The sequence below is a fragment of the Puntigrus tetrazona genome, chromosome 17, assembly GCF_018831695.1.
Source record: "Puntigrus tetrazona isolate hp1 chromosome 17, ASM1883169v1, whole genome shotgun sequence".
NCBI classification, from domain to species: domain Eukaryota; kingdom Metazoa; phylum Chordata; class Actinopteri; order Cypriniformes; family Cyprinidae; genus Puntigrus; species Puntigrus tetrazona.
In genome coordinates this window covers 21,747,770-21,768,488 of record NC_056715.1, presented here as the reverse complement: position 1 = coordinate 21,768,488, position 20,719 = coordinate 21,747,770, and the positions used below count along the sequence as shown (strand labels likewise).

At 37.9% G+C, this 20,719-nt stretch overlaps 1 protein-coding gene across 1 annotated transcript; it reads right to left on the bottom strand.

The window, feature by feature from the left end:
• Window positions 1-200: 200 nt before the first annotated feature.
• On the bottom strand, window positions 201-20,700 carry atg2b (autophagy related 2B). Its single transcript, XM_043263410.1, is given in 44 exon segments — window positions 201-2,473; window positions 4,016-4,165; window positions 4,331-4,485; window positions 4,868-4,989; window positions 5,101-5,183; window positions 5,911-5,980; window positions 6,262-6,475; window positions 7,236-7,314; window positions 7,493-7,594; window positions 7,712-7,900; window positions 8,651-8,768; window positions 8,863-9,092; window positions 9,265-9,467; window positions 10,179-10,311; window positions 10,523-10,693; window positions 10,775-10,851; window positions 10,934-11,004; window positions 11,092-11,184; window positions 11,531-11,637; window positions 11,737-11,817; window positions 12,209-12,408; window positions 12,559-12,647; window positions 12,649-12,707; window positions 12,803-12,975; window positions 13,151-13,308; window positions 13,413-13,555; window positions 13,651-13,858; window positions 13,971-14,079; window positions 14,476-14,749; window positions 14,877-15,065; window positions 15,184-15,276; window positions 15,363-15,519; window positions 15,935-16,178; window positions 16,273-16,384; window positions 16,515-16,666; window positions 16,743-16,916; window positions 17,037-17,133; window positions 17,510-17,689; window positions 17,851-18,013; window positions 18,113-18,215; window positions 18,336-18,488; window positions 19,092-19,254; window positions 19,456-19,643; window positions 20,457-20,700. Coding segments are annotated over 43 exon segments (6,234 nt in total). The 5' UTR covers window positions 19,618-19,643; window positions 20,457-20,700; the 3' UTR covers window positions 201-2,242.
• Between the last annotated feature and the right edge of the window lie 19 nt (window positions 20,701-20,719).

Sequence of the window (20,719 nt, the reverse complement as noted above, 5' to 3'; positions counted from 1 at the left end):
ATTGCTCATGATTTATATCATTTGCTTGTTACGAGAGAGCTGGTACATAGGAGAGACAGATAAAAATTATGTAGGTTCTCATCTCCGGAAAACACCAGAAAATATGTATTCCAGAAATATATTGATGTCTGTTCTTAGAGACTGCCACACATTTGAACTGTTGGTCAAGCAATGTCAGGAAAGAATAAAAAGGCCCCAACTGGTGGACATTAAATAATTTATTTCCCTTTCTTGATAATACATGCTTTCGTATAAATTGGGCGAAATGACCTGTACATCTATGTACAATCAATGTTATTACCACCTGAAAGAAAACGCACAATAAATATTAATGCTTCATTTAAAATGTTAAAAGTGTTTGAACCGTAAAGCTGAAATTAGCTGTGATTTATCAATTTCCCAATATATCAAACTAACATTTACTCACACAACAGCAATGACGACCAAAAAAATTAAAACCCTATTTTCTATCAGACTAAGACATTTTGAGATTTGCGAAGAACAGGGAATAAAGCTTGCCTATTCGACACGAAAACTATAGAGAATTTGTCCAAAGAAAGATGTAGCATTCGTAAGACTTGTGAAATGCAGACGCTTACGGAATGTCGCTCAAGCAGACGCTGTCAGACAGCTTAACAGAACCAAAACAAAAAAAAGATATCTGGGATCACTTACGTACAAAGTGCAAGTGGTAATAATAACTGCTAAAAATTACCACATGTTTAAAGACTAGTTCCTAACACAGTATTTGGAAAGAGAAACACTACACAACATGGTGTTGCTTAAGCCATAGAAATTGATTTGGTGCAAATAAAAGTCGCTGTCTTTTATTTAAACAGATAATAGTGAGGTTAGCTAAGAGATGATTATTGTACAAGAAAGGAAATTAAAAAAAATAATGCTACCAGAAGTCACTTTTTGTCCTTTTGAAAGTGTTTACAGTATTTAACAAATATTTCACACCTTCAAGAAATGTCTGTGAACCCAGATTCCAAAGAAAAAAAAATTAAATTATATATATATATATATATATATATATATATATATATATATATATATATATATATATATATATATATATATATATATATATATATATATATATATATATATATATATATAAAAGCACAAAGAAAATGAAACCTATTTAGTATACTAGTATATTCCTTTTATCCCACTGATATTATCATAAAATTAAGCAATTTTTAGCAGGAAAAAAAACACTTTTTAGTGCATGTGGGAAAACACTACATACGCAATGTTAAATGAATAGAGTACAGCCGTCGAAGGAATAGTTCACCTGTATAAGTTAGTTGAACAGAAAAGAATGTTGTTAACCAAACAGTTGTTTGCAGCTGATGACTTCTATAATACAAAAAAAAAATTCTATGCAGGTCAATGGCATTCAACATTCTCGTAAATGTCTTTGTGTTTAAAGAAAGAACATGTAGGCGAGAAAATAACATTTTTCTGACTTGGGTGAACCATCCCTTTAAGAATACATCACAGATGGATTTGTTATAACGTTACAAAAATTTTAATTACAACAAATAGAATAAGTCTTTTTGTAATTAAATGTTAGTATTAATAACGTGTGAGCGGTATTAAAACTAAACAAATCGCAACAATCCTTAAATAAGTTAGATTTTCTTTATGCACAATGTAATTTTTTTTTCCTACTGATTCTGGGAAATACGACCCTGGCGTTTCTTCGTGAGATCCACCCTTGCATCCAACACACGACATCATGACGTAACCAGCACAAGTCACATCACGTGAAAATCCCATGGTGCAGTCATCATGTTCCCCACATTCATAAAACAGATGATTATATGATATTAATCAACTATGACATGAAGGCACTACAAGGATGTTTGATAGTGGGGTGAGAAGAGACCAATTTAGTTAAATCTACTCCGGCAGGAGCTGTGCGTCTCCAGTTCTGCGGCTTTGAGATACAAGACTCCGTGACTCCAGTTATAGTAAATATCAAGCACAAGTGCTGCCCAGTCTTCCTCTGATACTTCATTTGGGAATTAGACTTCTGCTACCACAGCCTCCAAGTTGTCCGCCACGTAGACACCAAGACGGCTTTAAACAAAATAAGCAGCAAAAACAACCTTGACGGGCATTACATGCCTATAAAACAAAGCCAGCACACATATTGTAGGCTGACAGGCCAGTATGAGCGTTGATTCTGATGCAATGCAGGCCCCCAGAGTGAATTTCAGAAAAACGTAGCTCATTCTTCCCCCAAGCGCCATTTCTGAGACTCTTCTTGACGTGCATCTGGGTGGATCTGGTTCCTCATGCCGCCCAGCACGTTGGACGTTGCTTCTGTGGCAACGATAAGAGGTTTAACAACAGCCGGAGGAAGCTGTCGCAGGACTCCGCCCACAGCGCCCGTCATGCCCCTCTGCTCATGCTCGCGTGTCGCAGTGTCATAAATGGTCAGGGCTGTGTCTGTAATGCCCTACAAACACAGAGTGCATAAAAACTCTTTATATAAATCACATAATCCATAATCTTTAAAATACAAATTAACACATTTTGATGAAACCTTGAGATATTTCTTAACCTCTAATAAACGTCCATTCCACCAAAATATTTAAAAAAATAAAGAAGAAGCATAGTCATTGTAAAAGTAATCCATTGGTATCAAGCAGTGATATTCAACTTGACATGATAAGTTTGTATGGTGACCATATTTAATTTAGGCTTTTATTGGCAAATTCTTGTTGGTTTTGGCACATCAATCAACCAACCATGTTTGTTTTATTTTATAAACCATGTTTCATGCGCTCTATCGATAATCCGTGTGTGTGTGTAATTATATATATATATTATTGCCAAAAAGTATTCGCTCCTCTGGGAAGGCTGTCCACAAGGTTTAGGAGTGTGTTTATGGGAATTTTTCACCCTTCTTCCTGAGGTGCATTGGTGAGGTCACGCACTGATGTTGGACGAGAAATGATGTTGGCCTGGCTCTCAATCTCCGCTCTAATTTATCCCAAAGGTGTTGTTGAGGTGAAGTGCAGGCCAGTCAAGTCATCCATCCGCAAGGCTCTGTCATCCATGTCTTTATGGACCTTGCTTTGTCAGCTCCAAACTGTTCACACAAAGTTGAGAGCGATTGACTCTGCAGAAAGTTAGTGACCTCTTCGCACTATGCGCCTCAGCATCCGCTGACCCCGCTACCGTCAGTTTACGTAGGCCTACCACTTCGTGGCCAAGTTGCTGTCATTCCCAACCTCTTCTACATTCTTATAATACAGTTTACAGCTGACTGTGGGATGATTATGAGCTAGGAAATTTCACGACTGGATTGGTGCACAGGTTCTCTGAGAGCGACCCATTCCTTCACAAATGTTTGAAAAAACATGCCTAGGTTCTTGATTTTATACACCTGTGGCCATGAAAGTGATTGGAACACCTGATTCTGATCATCTGGATGGGTGAGTGAATACTTTTGGCAAAAAAAAAAAAAAAAAAAAATATATATATATATATATATATATATATATATATATATATATATATATAAAAACATTTTATTATATATATATATATTTTATATATAATAATATATTTTATATATATATTATATATATATTTTATATAAAAAACATAATCCATCTTTTGGCTCTAAAATAGTACTGTATGTATCTACTAGTTTGCCCTGTATTAGTAAAAATATTTTTTAATATATTGAGCAATTACACTGATTAGATAACACTGATTACTTTTGCAATGTTTTTGAAGGATAAACGTTGAAAAAACCTCTCAGATTTCACTAAAAGGACTTCATTTGTGTGTTCGAAGATATCAGGGTGAGTAAAAATAGTTTTTGGGTGAACTACCAACAGGAACTTCCATTTGCATTCTATTTTATTTCTGTAACGTGAAGCATTTCATACTGGTATTATTGAAAAGGTTGATGAATTATGCTGTTTGATTATGCTGATTAAGCGTACAAGAGCCAAATATATTTAACTAGGACACAAAGTGCAGGTACCTCTTTTACCACGCTGTATGCCTTGGCCACCCCTTCTCTCAGGTCCACAGGCTGATGGGCCAGACAGTAATGTGAGTACCGCTTAATCTTTTTGCATTCTTTCTCATCCGGCACTGGAGAAACCATGTCGTAAGCAGTTTCAGCAGCAGCCTATACAAAGCACACAGAACAACAGATCAGAAATCATCTACACACACACACATAGACAAAGCAAATGCATTTTTAATGTCATAAGTGTGATTAATATAACTATGTTGAAGGTTTTACATTTTTGAAACACTATTATTTTTTATTGATGCAGAGGAATTATTTTACCTGTATTGTCCGCACCATCCGATTGGTGAGCTCCAGAGCTGCCATCGCGGTGGAGGTCCCGAACGAGGCCGTCCCCCGCTGAAAGCCACGCACTATTCTTCCGTCTTTTCTGTACTGCTCAATGGGCAGCCAAACCAGATCCCTAAAACCCTGAACTGTAGCAGCAACAGAGGAAAAGACTGATTAAAAAAAAATGTCACTTCTCAGAGACAAATAAACATCAATATTTGGCCAATAGCCTTTATGCAGAAGTACTGTATTCAATTGTAGAGAAAACCATGTGAGCAGAGCTGGATAGATTACTGGACAAATGACTGAAAGAACGTCCAAGACACTCTAAATGTATATAAACTGTAGACTATATTAGAAAGAAAGAAATTAATAATTATTAAAAATGTATTGCTATTGTGTGAATAATATGTAAGCAATTAATAAGTAACTATCCTGATTATGAGCATTTAAATAATTTAATCTAATTACAAGTACATCATTTTTGGAATCTGATTATGTAATCCATTTTGAATAAATTTTGCTAACCTAGCTGCACCAGGGAATGAATGGGCCCTACGCCTCCCAAAAGCCCCGGCAACTGGTTCTTCTTTATGTCATTCAACCACTCATTGATGGCATATGAAAAGAGCTTATCAACACCCAGTAATCTGAAAGAAAGAAAAAATAAATAAATAACAATAATAATAATTCATCTTGAATAAATTGTTTACCTCACAAATCTACATGAGCCAAACACTATATAAGAATATTTTTCTTACCCTTGTCTGTAGCACAGACGCCTTAATTTAAGCTCTGAGCAGTTCAGCTGAGTCAGCCCAATCACAATACCAGCAAATGTGCCCTGAGGAATAAGACATAAGAACATCATAACCACATGTGTGACCCTGGAGCATAAAACCATGGGTATACCCATAAAAGCATGGGTATATTTTCCTACCGTAAATATATCAAAACATAATTTTGGATTAGTAATATGCATTACTAAGATCTTAATTTGGATAACTTTAAAGGTGTTTTATTATTATTTTATTTTATCTCCAGCCCAATATTGTCACACATCAATGGAAAGCTTTCAGGTAATATATAAATTTAAATTTCAAAATGTATGACTGGTTTTGTGGTTCACGGTCACATACCATATAGTTATGTATTTTGAGCATTCAGCATTTACTAAGAGCAAGTTAAGTCTACAAGTTTGTTTTGTAATAAAATATCTGTTATGCCTCCCTTTACTTTCATTAAAACAGTTTAGCTTTCAGAACCAAGAGAAAAAAAATATTTGACTAATTCAGTCAATCATTCACACTTCTGTATTTTAAATTTTGCATTAAAGTAAAACACTTTTTGGATTAATTATTGCTAATATTTTGTTTTGTTTTGCTTGTTAAATAATTCTCAAAACCCACGTAAAAACAAGCAAAAAACATGGTCTGGAAAATGGATTTATGGTGTACTCGCACACAATATAAATTTAGAACAAAAAAAAGTTACAAACTGCAGCTTTAATAAAACAATACATGCTAAATTAAAGATTTTTTTTTACATTAGGATTTTCTGGATTTGCTCACCTGTTCCATTGCCATGTGTTTTCCGTGGTAGTCTAATCGAATTGGCACCTCTGAAGTGAATCTGAACTCTCTGGAAAACATTACATGCAGATATTGATCAGCCTGATCAAATGCAGGTTGCTGTAGATCAAGGATGTCCAATCCTGCTTCTGGAGGGCCACGTTACAGCATAGTTTAGTTGTAGACCTATTAAACACCATCTGAACCAACTAAACTGGGTCTTCAGAATCACTAAAAACTTTCAGGCAGGAATTTAGAAACCATACTCTCAAAAAGAAAGTGGCAGAACTGGACAGCCGTGCTGTGGATGGATGTGAATGGTGAAGAACACTCTGACTTCCTCTCACACACCTGAAGAATATGGGCTGGTCGGTGAAAGACGTGGAGGCGGTGTCCGTCTCAGCAGTGCTGTCTTGGCTGCTGGAGCGGAGGAGGCTTGGACTGGCGCGGCTTTGGGTTGGCACTGAGATGATGGGCGCAGGGTCTTGGCCCGCTGCACCGTTGTACTTGGAAAAATTGCAAGAAACCTCAGGTACAGGAGGCTTCTTCACTGACACACAGAACGCTACAACACATATCAATAAATAGTTATGCAGATAGAACAACTGCTTGCAGCAAACAGTGTGTCGCAAGATCTAGCAGCCTTGGTGTCTCCTGCCTACGCAGGAGCATCAACAAACCTCGCTCTTAGTGAGAAGTACACGGGATAAAAAAAACTTGGTCAACTCAACAACTGATTTCAACATCGTTTTTTTGTTAGTGAAGCACTAAAAAAGGCAGTGTTGGGTATATTTTTTAATTCAGTAGATTTTTTTAATGCTTATCAGTATTTAATTAAGTATACTGACTGTTGACTTTTCTTTAAATCATTAAGCTTTCTATATAGGCGTTATATGCCACGTGATAATTTGCATAAATTTGTGACTCTTGAAGAACTTGTTGACCTAGTAATTACAAACTGTAAATGTTTTTGAGAGCTTCATGAAGAAACGGCATGTACATATTGCAGTACAGTAGACTCTAACAACTAAAGCATTAATTAATAAGTGAACTACATGTGTCACTTTTTGTATTGAGGTTTTATCTGTTGATTAATCAGGTTACCCAGATTGATTTTGGAAGTAACACTGTTGCCCTAGCCTAGAAACATACAAATTTACATCCATGGACATGCTAGTAGCAGTATTACATACAAAATATGCTGCATTCCCCTCATGTCATATTTACCGTATCAAGAGCACTTCTCCTCGTGATGTTGTCTATTTAGGCAGCACACAATGCTTGGAACAATGTTTCAGAATATTTTGCATACTCTTGTTAGTTACCTTCCTGCTCTGGTGGGGAGAACAGTTCAACTTCAGCTGCCAGACTGGAGAAGAAGTCCTTCATGAAGAATAATGCATCCTATGTATAGAATAATGCATCCTTATATATAAATAAAAGAAATAGGGCATCCTGACATACTGTATGTTGTAAAAAAAATAAATTACATGCTTTTAAATGTAAAAATAATGATATTCTTTTAACTAACAAATGAAAATATGTGATATAAAGTGAGTTGTTGAAGATTTTTGTTCTGTACCTGATCGATATTTAGCCGGAGGGGCATTAGTGACACCCGTAGACAGCACTCCTGAGGCGCCTGTCCAGCTTCTGGACACACGTGCAGGGCTCTGACAGTCAACTGGTATACAACAGACAGTACATGCTAATTTCAAACAACATCATTTTGTACTTTGAAAAGCATACGGATCACCTGTAGATTATGTACATCATGATCTATCAATGTATTCGTTTGTACCATGTTTGAGTGAGCTTTCCTGGGCATTTCTTTACTGGAGTACAGATAGAGGAACTTGTTCATCATGGAAGAGGCCAGCCTGTCTCGTATCTCCAGATCCTGCACTGAAAACACCTGTCTGGACACCGGCTGCTCCGTCAAAACACCCGTCTCTGCAGCCTGGGGATACACCTCATGCTGGAACCGCACCTAATACAAAGACAATTGTTCGTTTAAATAAAGCTAAAAATAATACAGAGACACTGTGAAGAAAAAACGTGAATAAATTAAAATTCTGAATCGATGCCTTTCGCAATTTATTGAAATAAAGAGTCAAAATGTAACCGAAAACAGACTGAAATAAATACAAATGAAAAGTATTAAATAACTAAAAGCTTATACAAACAACAAAACACAAAATACTAAGAATGAAATAAATGTGAATGAAAACTGAAAATACAAAAAAAAAATAATTCAAAGCATTAATAAAAAGCTACATTACTGCAAAAATGGTACTAAATAAGATATTGCATAAAGACAATTAATAAATATATAATGTATGTGTGTGTGTATATATATATATATATATATATATATATATATATATATATATATATATATATATATGTACATATAGAATGTACAAAATATATATATAAAAATGCATTAAAAAAAATTTATTTGCAGTATGTAACTTGGTGCTGATTGGTGCTCTTGTGGTTAATAAACAGAACATGTTGCAGAAGAACAGTGAAGCCGAAGCTACTTCTCTCAAACGTCAAAATATAAACACTTATAGGTGTACCGTAGTGATTCAGAACAAGCCAAAAATATGGTTTCGAAAATGGATTCATGGTGCATTCACTCATTATATAATGTTTCTACATTTTGAACACCAAAAAATTGCAGCTTTAGGAAAACCCATAATAGTATTATATAAATGATACTAAAGTAACTGACCTTACTGAGTTGAATCTCCATCAGAACATCAGGGTTTCTGCCCCATCCTCCTCCAGCACGGGAGCCTCTTCTCACCTGTTTTACGGGAGTCTGTGATGGAGAGCTGTGAGGAGTGCACCTACACACACAAACATGCTCTCTTAATACACACTTAATAGCGTACAGTTAAATAAAAAGCATGAATCAGGAGGGGCCCAACTACAAATCTGTACCCTCGACTGCGAGCTGGTGAGGAGGACAGCGCACCACCTCCAAAGTCTTTTCCCCCATAGAGGTGCCACACTACAGAGATCTCTTTGACCAGGTATCTGATTTCTGGCACAGGGAAGTGAAGCGGACCCCTGTTAGAGCTGCTGCCCTCCAGAGGGACACAGAAATGGTCTTCCCTCACAAGGATGGGTTCAGAGATCAGCTTCTTTACCACAGGCTCCTCATCCTTTTCCTAGCAGACAAAGCACTTTATGTAATGCGCACAGTAATTAAGACTTTCCTTTTAAGGAAGCCAAGTTCCTAACACAAAGGTATTGTACGGCTTCAGAAGAATAAGAATAGGGCATCTGTTACTTTCACATAAATGTTCTCTGCCTGAAATATTTATGAAGTGAAGAGCTCACCAGTACTCTGGATCCCGGCGTGTCCAGGATGCAGAAGTCATCGGCGTCGTGGAGTAAAGAGGGGGCAGGAGGAGAGATGAGTGGGGAGTGGAGGACTGGGTAAGTGGGGCTTGGTTCCTGCCCCAGGTTTCCACTCTCATCAGGGAAAAGGAAGAGATCAGAACGAGGCGGATCATGATCGTGTGAGTGGTCTTCATTCACACCTACACAAGAAAGGCAGATTCAAATGTGATGTGTGTGATTTTATATATTGTTCTAGTATTTATCTAGAATTTTCTTTTTGTTATATTTCCATTTTAGGTTTTGTAATTTTATGTGTTTTTGTCTTTGTTTAATAATTCTACACACACACACACACGTGAGTATATTTAACAAATGTAACATTTTTCATAAATATATACATGCATTTGTACATATACATATATACATACATGCATTATAAACACATACACCATTGCACACAACTAACGAAAATAAAGAATAATTAGAACAATCATGGTCTGATGGGGACCCCAGCTTTATTTAAATATATATATTTTTTTACATTTGCATTGTGTTTATTTTTATTATTATTATTTTATTTCAGTTCAATTCAGTTTAGTACTTCAACATATTTAGAACTTTAACTTATGTTTTACTGTTTAAATTTATATATTATTATCTGTTATTTTATTTCAGCATTATTTTAAAAAGAACATTTTTAATAGATTTTAGTTAACAGTAAAAACACATAAAATATATATTTTTATAATACAAGTTATATTTTTGAACAATAACACAATCAATGCAACAAAACGATTTAAACGATGCATTTTAAAAATCAAATCACACGTTTAATGTATGATTTTAAAACAAGTGCTAGACTAAACGTTTTGAAAGATAAATGAATGAATAAAAACAGAGCAGAGTCTGACCGTTCTGTTGCAGCATGTGACTCTGCAGACTGTCCGTCTCTTCCATAGCATCACTCATCAGATCCTGAAGAATCTGCTGTTCCGCTTCAGGAAGCAAAGGTGCCTGAGCTGGTGGGTGACTCGCTGCTTCAGTCTGGCAATCATTAAAAATCATCACTGTGACTCACCAGCAATAGCTCAAATGTGCCAATACAAAATGTGACGAAAACAACCAAAACATTCTTCTAAGTTGTCTGAAAATCATTACTTTGATAGTCTAACTTTAAGTATTGAGCATTACTGTACCTGTCATTAGCAAAGGGATTAAGAAGCTGGCTGAAAAGTTTATTAAAAATCAAACTGACCATCACCCTTTGTTTAGTGCTTCTGCGTTTAGCCTCCAGTCCAGAAGGGGGCAGTAGATCTCCATAGCTGGCTATGTACTGAATGAGGTTCATGAGAGCGGCACAGGAGTCTGAACAGGTGCGAATGTGAATAACATCACTTGAGCAACGCAACTCGAACCTCGGCTCTGTCTAAAGAGACATAAATGACAAGATAATTAACGGGCATTCTGTCAGAGAGTAGACAACCTTTTAAAAGAAGGTTTTCGTAACCATTTTGCCATCTTGTCCTGGTTTCACTGCAGTGATCCTCAATTCCAGAGTCCCCATATCAACCACCTGGACATAGTCTAAAGACACAAGAATAAGAAATGAAACCAGCGTCCTTGACAGACATATTCTGAGACTGCAATGATGTGTACGACGCCTCACCTCGTGCCAAATTAACAGACACAGCATTGATCTTGTCAGACAGAAACAATGCAGCTTCATCTAAAATTATTCTGTAAGGGAAGAAGGTATAAGCAAAAAGTAACTAAGACATGTTTAGTTACAGAACCAAAAAACTCCTATTCAGTTTAAGCTTTTACCTTAGACTAGAAGAAGAATGATCCAAAGACACACTGCTAGAGATGCTGAAGGTCTCTACGGTCAGCAGAGATCTCACGGGTAAATATAAAGGCCTAGAGAGAAAAAAAAAAAGAAAAAAAAAGAATTTAGTAGATCCAAGTAGTCTACTAGTGGTCTGGTTAAATACTAACAAACTGACATCTAATAACTGTATCAAACCGTATTTATTTTAAACAGACTTCACAAACCTTTATAGCCAAGTTTGACAAAACAAAAATCAAGAATGCTTTTCAAAATTAGACAAAAGGAATTTGGACACTTTTTGGTGAAGTGAGTTCTACAAACAAATCAATCTCAGAACTCACTTGAATATAACGCAATTAAAATGTATCCAAACTTATCTCTATAAAACCTAAACCTGATGTAAAGGTTATGCTAGAACCTAGCTGAATGCATCACCTGTAATCCAGGGCGCAGCTCCATAGATGCAGGTGAAGGGTGGACACAGATGATGGGGGTGTGTAGCCGAGCACAGGCTCATCTGACACATTTAGAAAGTCGACTATCTAGAAGGACAAAGTCGACCAGTAATGTTTAGCACAGATCAATGAACTACGAGTCTTTTTGAGATGTCCACAAGCCCATCCATATGTATATTTTGTTACCTGATCATACCATCCCAGACTTGAAGGCACCACTCTGTGCTCCAGTGTAACTCCCCTCACACCAATGGCTATGAGAAACTCCTGAAAACAAGAAAGATATTAAACGTCATTATATCTGTTACATAACACAAATACGACCAAATCGGCCTGGAAATAGCAACTTTTCATTTTCTGCTTAATACATGATATAACTACAAAAGAGTAAAGGTTTATATAGGGAAAATATCAAAAATCTTTAGTGATGCTACTGGTCTCTCCAGCAGTCTAGAGTCACGTGGTCCTTTGCAATTTATTCTAATAGGTTGATTCTCTGCTCAAGAAACTTTTATTATTATCACTATCACTATAGCTACTAATATTTATTTTCTGCATTTGATAAATAAATAACACGTTTAATGCACTTATTAATTTTCTTTTTTTAAATGGTATAAGGGTTTGAACAGCATTTATCTATCGCAGTGATTTGTTTTACCTTTACATTGCGCTCTGTGTTGTGGGAGGAAATTTTAACAGCGACAGACAGCATGCTGTGGGGCTCCAAACTGAGCCCTTCAGAGGGAGATGCTCTTTCTGGGGCAGATTCAGACGCATACATCACAGGCTCCAGCCAATGAGGACGCGTCCTGCAGGGCAGATTAACACTCCACTCAGGGGCATCTCCGTCCACTGTGCCTGAGAAATCAAACACACCACATCATTTTATGAAACAAAAATACATGCATATTACCTCAAGTAGGATATATATATATACATACTTGTACAGACCATGATATAACAAAACAGAAAATTAACAGGCACTACAACAAAAACGGTTTTGTTTACCATGGTGATACAGGCAGGCCTGTGACGTGTGGAAGCAGACATAATGCTGGTCTTTGTAGCCTTCATGCTGCGTCACACCAAACAGCGTCCGTTTTTACTTCCATCCAAAATTCACCATGTTTTTTTGGTAATACACCATTATCATCCTCCTGGAAGTATTGGCATTCATTACATAAGGCTATGCAACCGCTGCTAGATACTCACTCAATACCGAAGCACTATCTTTGCAATACTGATGTAATACCTTTAGCTGCGTGTGCAGAGCCAGCAGGCCGTGGTTAACAGACAGGACAATGGAAAAGAGGCTCTGAGAATTCTTAGGCTGCATCTTACTCCTTTTCTTCCTTCTATTCCTGTAGCCCAGCTCAGCAGGAGTGTAATATTGTAGGATTTCCTCCTCAGAACCACTCTCCTCCTCTTTACACATATTATGTGATGAAACCAGAAAACAGACAGACACAGCATGGCAGAAGAAATTAGGTATAGAGAAATGAATACCTAAAACATAGTAGTAGTATCAACAAGCATGTTCATGCTTTTGTGGTTTAATATTAAATATTTGATGAAAGCAGAAGGGAAAAATGAGCTTTACCCTCTGGGCCAGTAGATCTGAACTGACTGAAGCTGTCTTTACTGTAGGTGTTAATGAGTTGACTGGCTACAGACAGACCCACTCCGTATGGGATGTTCTCCACGGTCTCTACTGGAGATGGAGCAGTGGGCTCCCAGAGCAGCAGGTCATTATTAATCCTGGAAAAAAAAAAAAAAAAAAGCACATTATTGCTAAAATTCTAAAGAACTGTCTATGATATATATGTAGATTTATAAACTGTGACTCCTAATACATGAATTACCTGTTGTGTAGTTTTTCATAAAAGCCTTTATTGGGCAAAGAAAGCTGAACATTGGGGAAAAACAGCTCAAGGATATAAAGGGAGTTGCTCATGGTTTTCTCCTGGAACTCTGTCATCTCCACCACGTCTCCTGGGATAACCATCTGCGTGAGCCGCAAAGTTATTGTCCACAATTTATCACAACTGATAATTCATAAAAATGGTCACTCAACATTCGAGGCAATGAAAATCTCTATACCTCCTCATTCTCATACATGACACGCCTTGAGGAAAAGGGGGATGGTTCAGGTTTGCCAAAATCGCACACGTCCTTCAGGGAGTGGGAGGCTCCTTCTTCTTCTTCCTCTTCTTCTTGCGAGTGACCGTCTGCTTCTTCCTCCTCTTCCTCCGCTGTTACACGCTCTAAGATGGAGCGCACGGCCATGGGGTTCAACTTCAGAACCACTCTGAATGGGCATCAAGCAGAATATATTCTGGTGTCTGTATCTGAATGACTTTTATCAATAAACATCCACAGAATGAGTATAAAGGAAAAAGGATACAGAAAATACATTATACCTGGGCCAGTCAAATTTGCCACAGTCTGAAGATGTCATGTCCTCTTCCATGGTGTTTGCTACTCGTAAGAACCTGGCTGCAGGGTGATCTTTGTCTTCTTGGAATGATCCTAGTGTAACGGAAAACATGTTATATGATTAACTGTGTATTAATGAGCAAATGGGCTGTAAAATAAGCAAAAGCTTTGCTTAAATATAATAATTAATATTTACATATTATTAATAATAATAATTTTTTAATCATTTTAAATTGCTATTATTAATAATAAATGTTTTATTGCATCTACTAAATAACACATTGGTGCCATTAAACTGTAAATATGGTTTACTCTATTTAGAAAAGAAGAAAACAAAAGATAAACTTTTCTCTGCATCTTGTATATTTTATTCTATATATTCTTGTATATGAAAACTAATTAAAAATCTATCAGCCAGTTTCCTTGTCTCTAAGAATGAACTGTAATGCAAGGACTATTTTTATGCCTTGACTGTTTATAAATGAGTACCATTGAGCTCTTTAAAAGTGAGCTCCATCTTAGTTTGCTCTGATGAGTTTCCTCCAGTGAACTCCGTCTTGAGTTCAAGATCTTCCAGCTCCAGCTGAAGCACCTCTTTCTGCAGGGACTTCTTAAACCAAGGGCCCCTCTCCTGATCCGAGCGCAGGTCTGGGATCGGGAAGCGCACCACTAGCACCAGCAGAGGTGCATTTATTGACATAGACACATGGCAGTGTGCTGGGGTACGACTATCATCCAGGAAAACCTCTGCAAAGGCCTTATGCTTGTGAGGAAAACACACAATAAGATGCAAAGTGGCATAAAAGCTAATAAAAAAAATCATGACAAGTAATAAATACTTGAAATAGTAATAAATAAGAAATAGTTGCTTTTATATAAATGTTTCTCACCAGGCTGACATGTTTATTGTATGAGGTGTACATGTGAGATGCCATCATCTCTGTGGTAACCAGTTTCTGAGGCTGAAGAAGGGAGTTGAGCCTGTCCACAATGCTGACGTCACACTCGGAGCGCACTTTACCTAGCTCCATCTGCAATTCTGCTTTACGAGGTATAGTACTAAGACGTACCTGCCCGCCCTGGAGAAAAATTGTTTGTAAGTGTCTTTAATTGCCGTCTGAAGCCTACATAAAGGTTCAAAATCAAATGATTGTAGTATGAGAAAGTAAGCTCATCGGGACTATTTCAGGAAGTTACCTGCGGGCCTCTACGTTCTGTTAATTTGTAGAGTAAATGCAGGCATACAGGAGGAGGAGAATCACTACTTGCTGAGACATCGAAAGTAAGAAGCTAATGTTTGACACAAAAGAGAAAGATTATCATTATTAAGAGGACTATTCTGGGCGCATAAAATGTTAAAAGACAAAAAAACCCACCTCTGTGTACTGGGCTCCACTCTGTGTAGTGTGACTGTCAGTAGAGTACAGGCATTCCAAAAGCTCCAGCTGGCTCAGAGAGAGATCCGTGTTTAACGTACGTACACTGGAGCCTTGACAGTGCTCATATGTCACCTTTAATCCTTGACCAATGAACCTGAAGACAAAGACAAAAAAATGCATTTTACATTTTCTGTTGTCTTCAATGGCACCTTAAAATAAAAATATAAACATAGGTTAAGTATGGAGTTCTTTTTGTTCATGCTTTCCTTAGGATATGTGACTTTATATGTTGTTTTTTATTGTTATTCTACTAAACCACAGGTGTAAATTTCCTCTAGACCATTTCAATTTCAATTTGATTTCAAATTTCTCTACCAATGAAGCACATTAACAGCATTAAAGACTGCTTACAAAGTTATTGCTGTGCCACCTCTATCTCATCGCTGACATCCAATGTCAGCCATTCAACTAGTCTCGGGACATCAGACTTAAAATGCAGTTACCGATATTTGAATGAATGGCTATTAACAAAACATTAAACAACCATTCTATTCTAAGTAAAAGCTTACCTGAGATGATCGTGTGGACAGGCTTCGTCGAAGACAGTTCGCGACTGCAGGAAACTCCCAGCAGGGAGTTGATTTACAGACAGAATACGGAAAAATTCTGAAGCCATAGGTGCAAGATGGCTGCGGGAGGAGTCTGGAGGTGGGAGGGGGTCAATATGGAGGACAGACAGGCAGAGACTGCCCACTGTGAGCCTGAGAACCAGCTCAGGCCTGGACTCATCACAATGGCCTTTAGTTGGATGAGCTAGAGATCACAAACAAGATAGAGTTATTATTGATTAAATAAAGTCATAGAGGGTCAACCATTACCATTAATCAGTGCTGATAATGAGACGTACATGTCTGCCGGAGCAATTTGTGGGTTAGCTGAGAATCTCGGGAAAGATGTGGCATCTCATTTGTCTGCTTCTCCTTCTGTCTAGGAACGTCCATGTATTCGTCCCACACCGTCTAAGGAACGTGTCAAAAATGTTTTGCAGTTGTAATATCATAATAAGCCAATGAATGACGACGTAACCGATCATTTAACGGCAATTATGAAACACAGATTTCAATGTTAAAGTGAGAGGAGGTGACCTACGGCTACGTTTCCAGATGGCGACTCCCCAAGGGAGGCAGAGTAGTTGCTATTTACAGACAAATCTAGATCCACAGTGGGTGGATCTCCAAGAGGAGGCAGAGACGATAGGCTATGTGACATGTCCATATCAGCCATGGAGAAAAAGACGTCCTCTGTCCAAACAAGAAACAACTGAAATAAGTATTCAGCAATAGAATGTACAATTAAAAGATGCAGTGCCAAACTAACCTCTACTGGACACCGTTCTGGCGGTCTGGCTTTCAAACAGGTCCTGGTCAGTAGCAACTGTTATGGTGTCTTTCTTGAGGCAGCGGTTGAGCTCCATGTGGAGGCGATACTCATCCTCCTGCTGCATGGGCCGACTCTTCCTGTCCTTTCCTATAGCAGACCACTCCTGTCCGGCTGTATATAAGAAATTTAACAGAAGCAATCATCATAAACACTGGAAAACGATTTATCTGCAAATTAATTTAATGAGGAAACCTTAAGGGGAAATCATATGTGAATAAAACAAACTGTCACCTGAGCTAGAGAAAACCCCAAACATGTCCAGTAGGAGGTGGACTTGTTGCGGTGAAAGCAGCATGATTAGAGAATCAAACTGCCCATCAATATCCAACTGTGAAAAGACCAGTCATTACAATTTTATTAAAAATGTACTGGGACGTTTAAAGGATAAATTTAGATTTTCAACTAGCTTTGAACTGTTTCAATGCAGGTAGTATACGCAAGCAAACAATGTGTACACGTTCTCTGTGTTACCTGCACCTAGATATCCAGGTAAAACACATCAAACTTCCTCCTTTGTTCCCACGTTTTATCGGATCAACAGGAGCGCACGACCAAATCAAAACTGCATCATGAGTTCTCAGTGTATGAGGTGTATAAATGAATAAATTCACTCAAAGTAAGCCACGCTTTTCTGTGCAATACCTTTACAGAAAGAAACAATTAAAGCTACGGTATATTTGCAACTGTATGGTATATGTACCCACCTTAGCCCCAGGCATGGCTTCGTTTTGCTTCAGAACCACGGACAGCTCCAGTTTACCGCTAAGGCAGCCCACTTGCACTGGCTCAAACGGTGCACTGGAAGACACCGGCTCCGGGAACTGAGGGTGAGGCTCACAGATGATTTTTGGGTTCCAACTTGGCGAAAGCTTGGGTTCAGTCTCCTTTAAGGGTATAAAGAACATACATCTTAGTGGGCTTTCCTAAACAGCAACAAGTTTTTTTTAATTGAGTTATTGTTGAGTTAAGTTGGGCTGAGGTTGCACTACTAAACTCACTATACTTGTGAGAGACGATTATTCATCACAGCAGAACAGATACTCACCGTTTGAGTGGGGGAAGATTTGAGGCCGGCACGTGCTGATTCTGAAAACTCATCCCAGAACACATAGGCACCTTCCAGCGTGAGGTTTTTATGTGCAAATGTGGTGGGTTGATGGATATTGACACTGGAGCCCTCCTCCACGCTCTCATCACAGTAAACCATCCTAAACATCACAAAAAGTACAGACAGCGTGGAGAGGATTCAAAAGTAAACATATCACATTGTAGTGTTAAAAATATTTAGTTACATCTGTAGAACTTACTTATTGATTCGGAGTTCAAGGGCAATCCCAGTTTTAGAATTTTCAGGAACATGTTCCATCCGCAGGACAGTATCCACAAAAGTGACTTTGACTCTTCTTAACACTAACAAAGAGAACAAGGAAAGGATCAGTCACTGAAAAATCTGACAAAATCTGGAAATCAATCAATCAGTCAATAAATCTAACATTAAAGTGAATCTATGGTCTACAGGAAGAGGCATACCTGTCTCGATAGTCTCTGCAAACTTTTCCAGACCCTCCAGAGGTTGCAAGCTCTCTCCCTGATCATCAGTGAGTCTTTGGCTTAGACACTCTTTGGCCAGCTGCATGCTGCTGGTCATGAAGCTGGACCAGCACATGGGCTCCATGCCTGATGCTGAAAAAAATTGGCAATATATTAAGTCAAGTCAAGCTACATGTGTGGACATATAGTGGAATGTAATGTTGTGTCTCACAGGACCATGGTGCTACATACTTGTTACACATAGATAAATATGCAACAGTGCCAAAAAATAAATAAAATAAAATAAAACAATATAACTATACTAGAGTTAACCTTCTATACAAATACTATAATTACTATAGCTAGTTGAGTAACTAGGAGATCTATTTAAGATCAAAGGAGATCTGCTGAGATTACTGCGAACAATTAATGTAATATATTATAAATTAATTAAATTGTATTTATCATTAATTAAATTAAATTCAGTTTGTTTCACTCGGATGTTTATCTTAATGCAAAATAAGTTATCTGTCGCTACTCTTTACATCTCAACTTTAAAGACGAACAAAAAAAAAAAGACATAAATGAATATATATTACAAAATCATTTTAAAAATCACTATACAAATGTTAGACAGAAAAATAGGTCACTACACAATTCAAACAGATTACAAACTAAACAGATTGTGTGTTAACATTTGTCAAAATTTTGCCATGTCATCTGAAAAGAACTATGATTTCAAAAGTCGTTTCCTACCCATTCGAGGTCTGGGCCTGAACACCATCTCCAAGCCCCTCACTTCCAGTGCGCAGTTTTCCTGTAGCAGTGAGGCCCATGGCACAGTAAGAGAAATGGCCTGGATGAAGCCCTCACTCACCTCAAATGGAGCATCCACAGACTCCAGGATCTCATTCAGGGACTGAAGAAGCGTGAAATATAAAAGTCACAGACATTAAACTGTGGATAAACATCTTTTTGTTCATTAAGAAAACCCTTCCCAGTTAAATCCAGTATTTGAATGTCAGATTCCGTTAGTAAACAAATACGATAAGACAATTTTAATCTAATGTCAGTTTAATTATGTGTCCAGCTGGGACATGTATAATGTATAATAACTTACCCATTTGTCCAGTGGCACTTGAGCAAGTGAGCCAGTGCCTTGATAGAGGTCCAGACTAAGCTGGTCCAAACTGAGCTTCTCCTGGAGGAAATTACCAAGATACCGATGCAGCAGGTATCTGCAGGCCCGCTTCTTAATAGACTCAGAAAATGGCCATGGCATCTTGACTGTCTCTCGGGTTCAGTGTACTGAAACCAATTAGGACATTCAAGGCATTAAATGCCACATATTCCCATCAGTGTAATTCTACTCAATCCTTAGCACTCAGACTTCTTCAAGAAATGTCTAAAAATACGTCTCTTCCTTGGCCCTTTAACACTACATGTCATTTTTTTTATGTTTCTGCTTTTAATTTTTCGAGTTAATGATAATGCATTAAGCTGAAACATTGTATATTAAAAGCTTGCAGCATATAAAATACGTAAATACACGTGTGCCGGAAATCCTTGTGGAACTGATTAAAATTTAAAAATCACTTGGCTGAGATTGTTTTGCTGAAAGCACACCCACACAGTTTTTCAGTGTATGGGGTTGTCGATGGCAATGAGTCAGTGTAAGTACACATCACCTCCGATTTATGTGGCTGCCTGAACAAATCACATCTGCAAAACTAGCAATTCAATACACCGATGCAAAGGACATCCAGAGCCTGAGATTACTCTGGCAAACCCATCAATACACAGCAAATGACTGGCATTTACGCAGCTACTGAATGTGTCTACTCCAGTACAGCGTGAGGTTACGTTAAAGTCGTTGACAGTGACACGCACTTGTGTTTATTTGTCTGACATGACCGCCGTTGCTGTCTGGCCCACCTCTACATACACACTATAATGATGACCAACAGCGTTTGCGCAATTCCCTAAAGGTTGCCGAGTTTGTTTGGCTGCTAACAAAGACAAATCATGGAGTGACACAGTTACAGCGGTCAGACGGGGTTGCAATACGACCGTCTCTGCTGTGGTCATTCAAATTAGGAATGACAAAGAAAAATAACTTACCTGTGTTACAAAATAGCTGACTAACCGTTGTTCCTCGGCTTAGGGTGAGCTAGCATTCTGGCTAAACACAATCCTTTACACCTTCATTCAAGTTTGTCTGTTCAGCTGACGCACCGCTCGGTAATAACAGCTACGTTAAACCGAAGACCAGAGCCCTCGTGCGCATTGTGAGTGGCCGTCGGCTCGTGTGAAAGCAGCATCTCTGTTTGTCTGCTTATAAGGCTAACGATGATGTTTACAAACACGCTCGTGACTGCGCACTC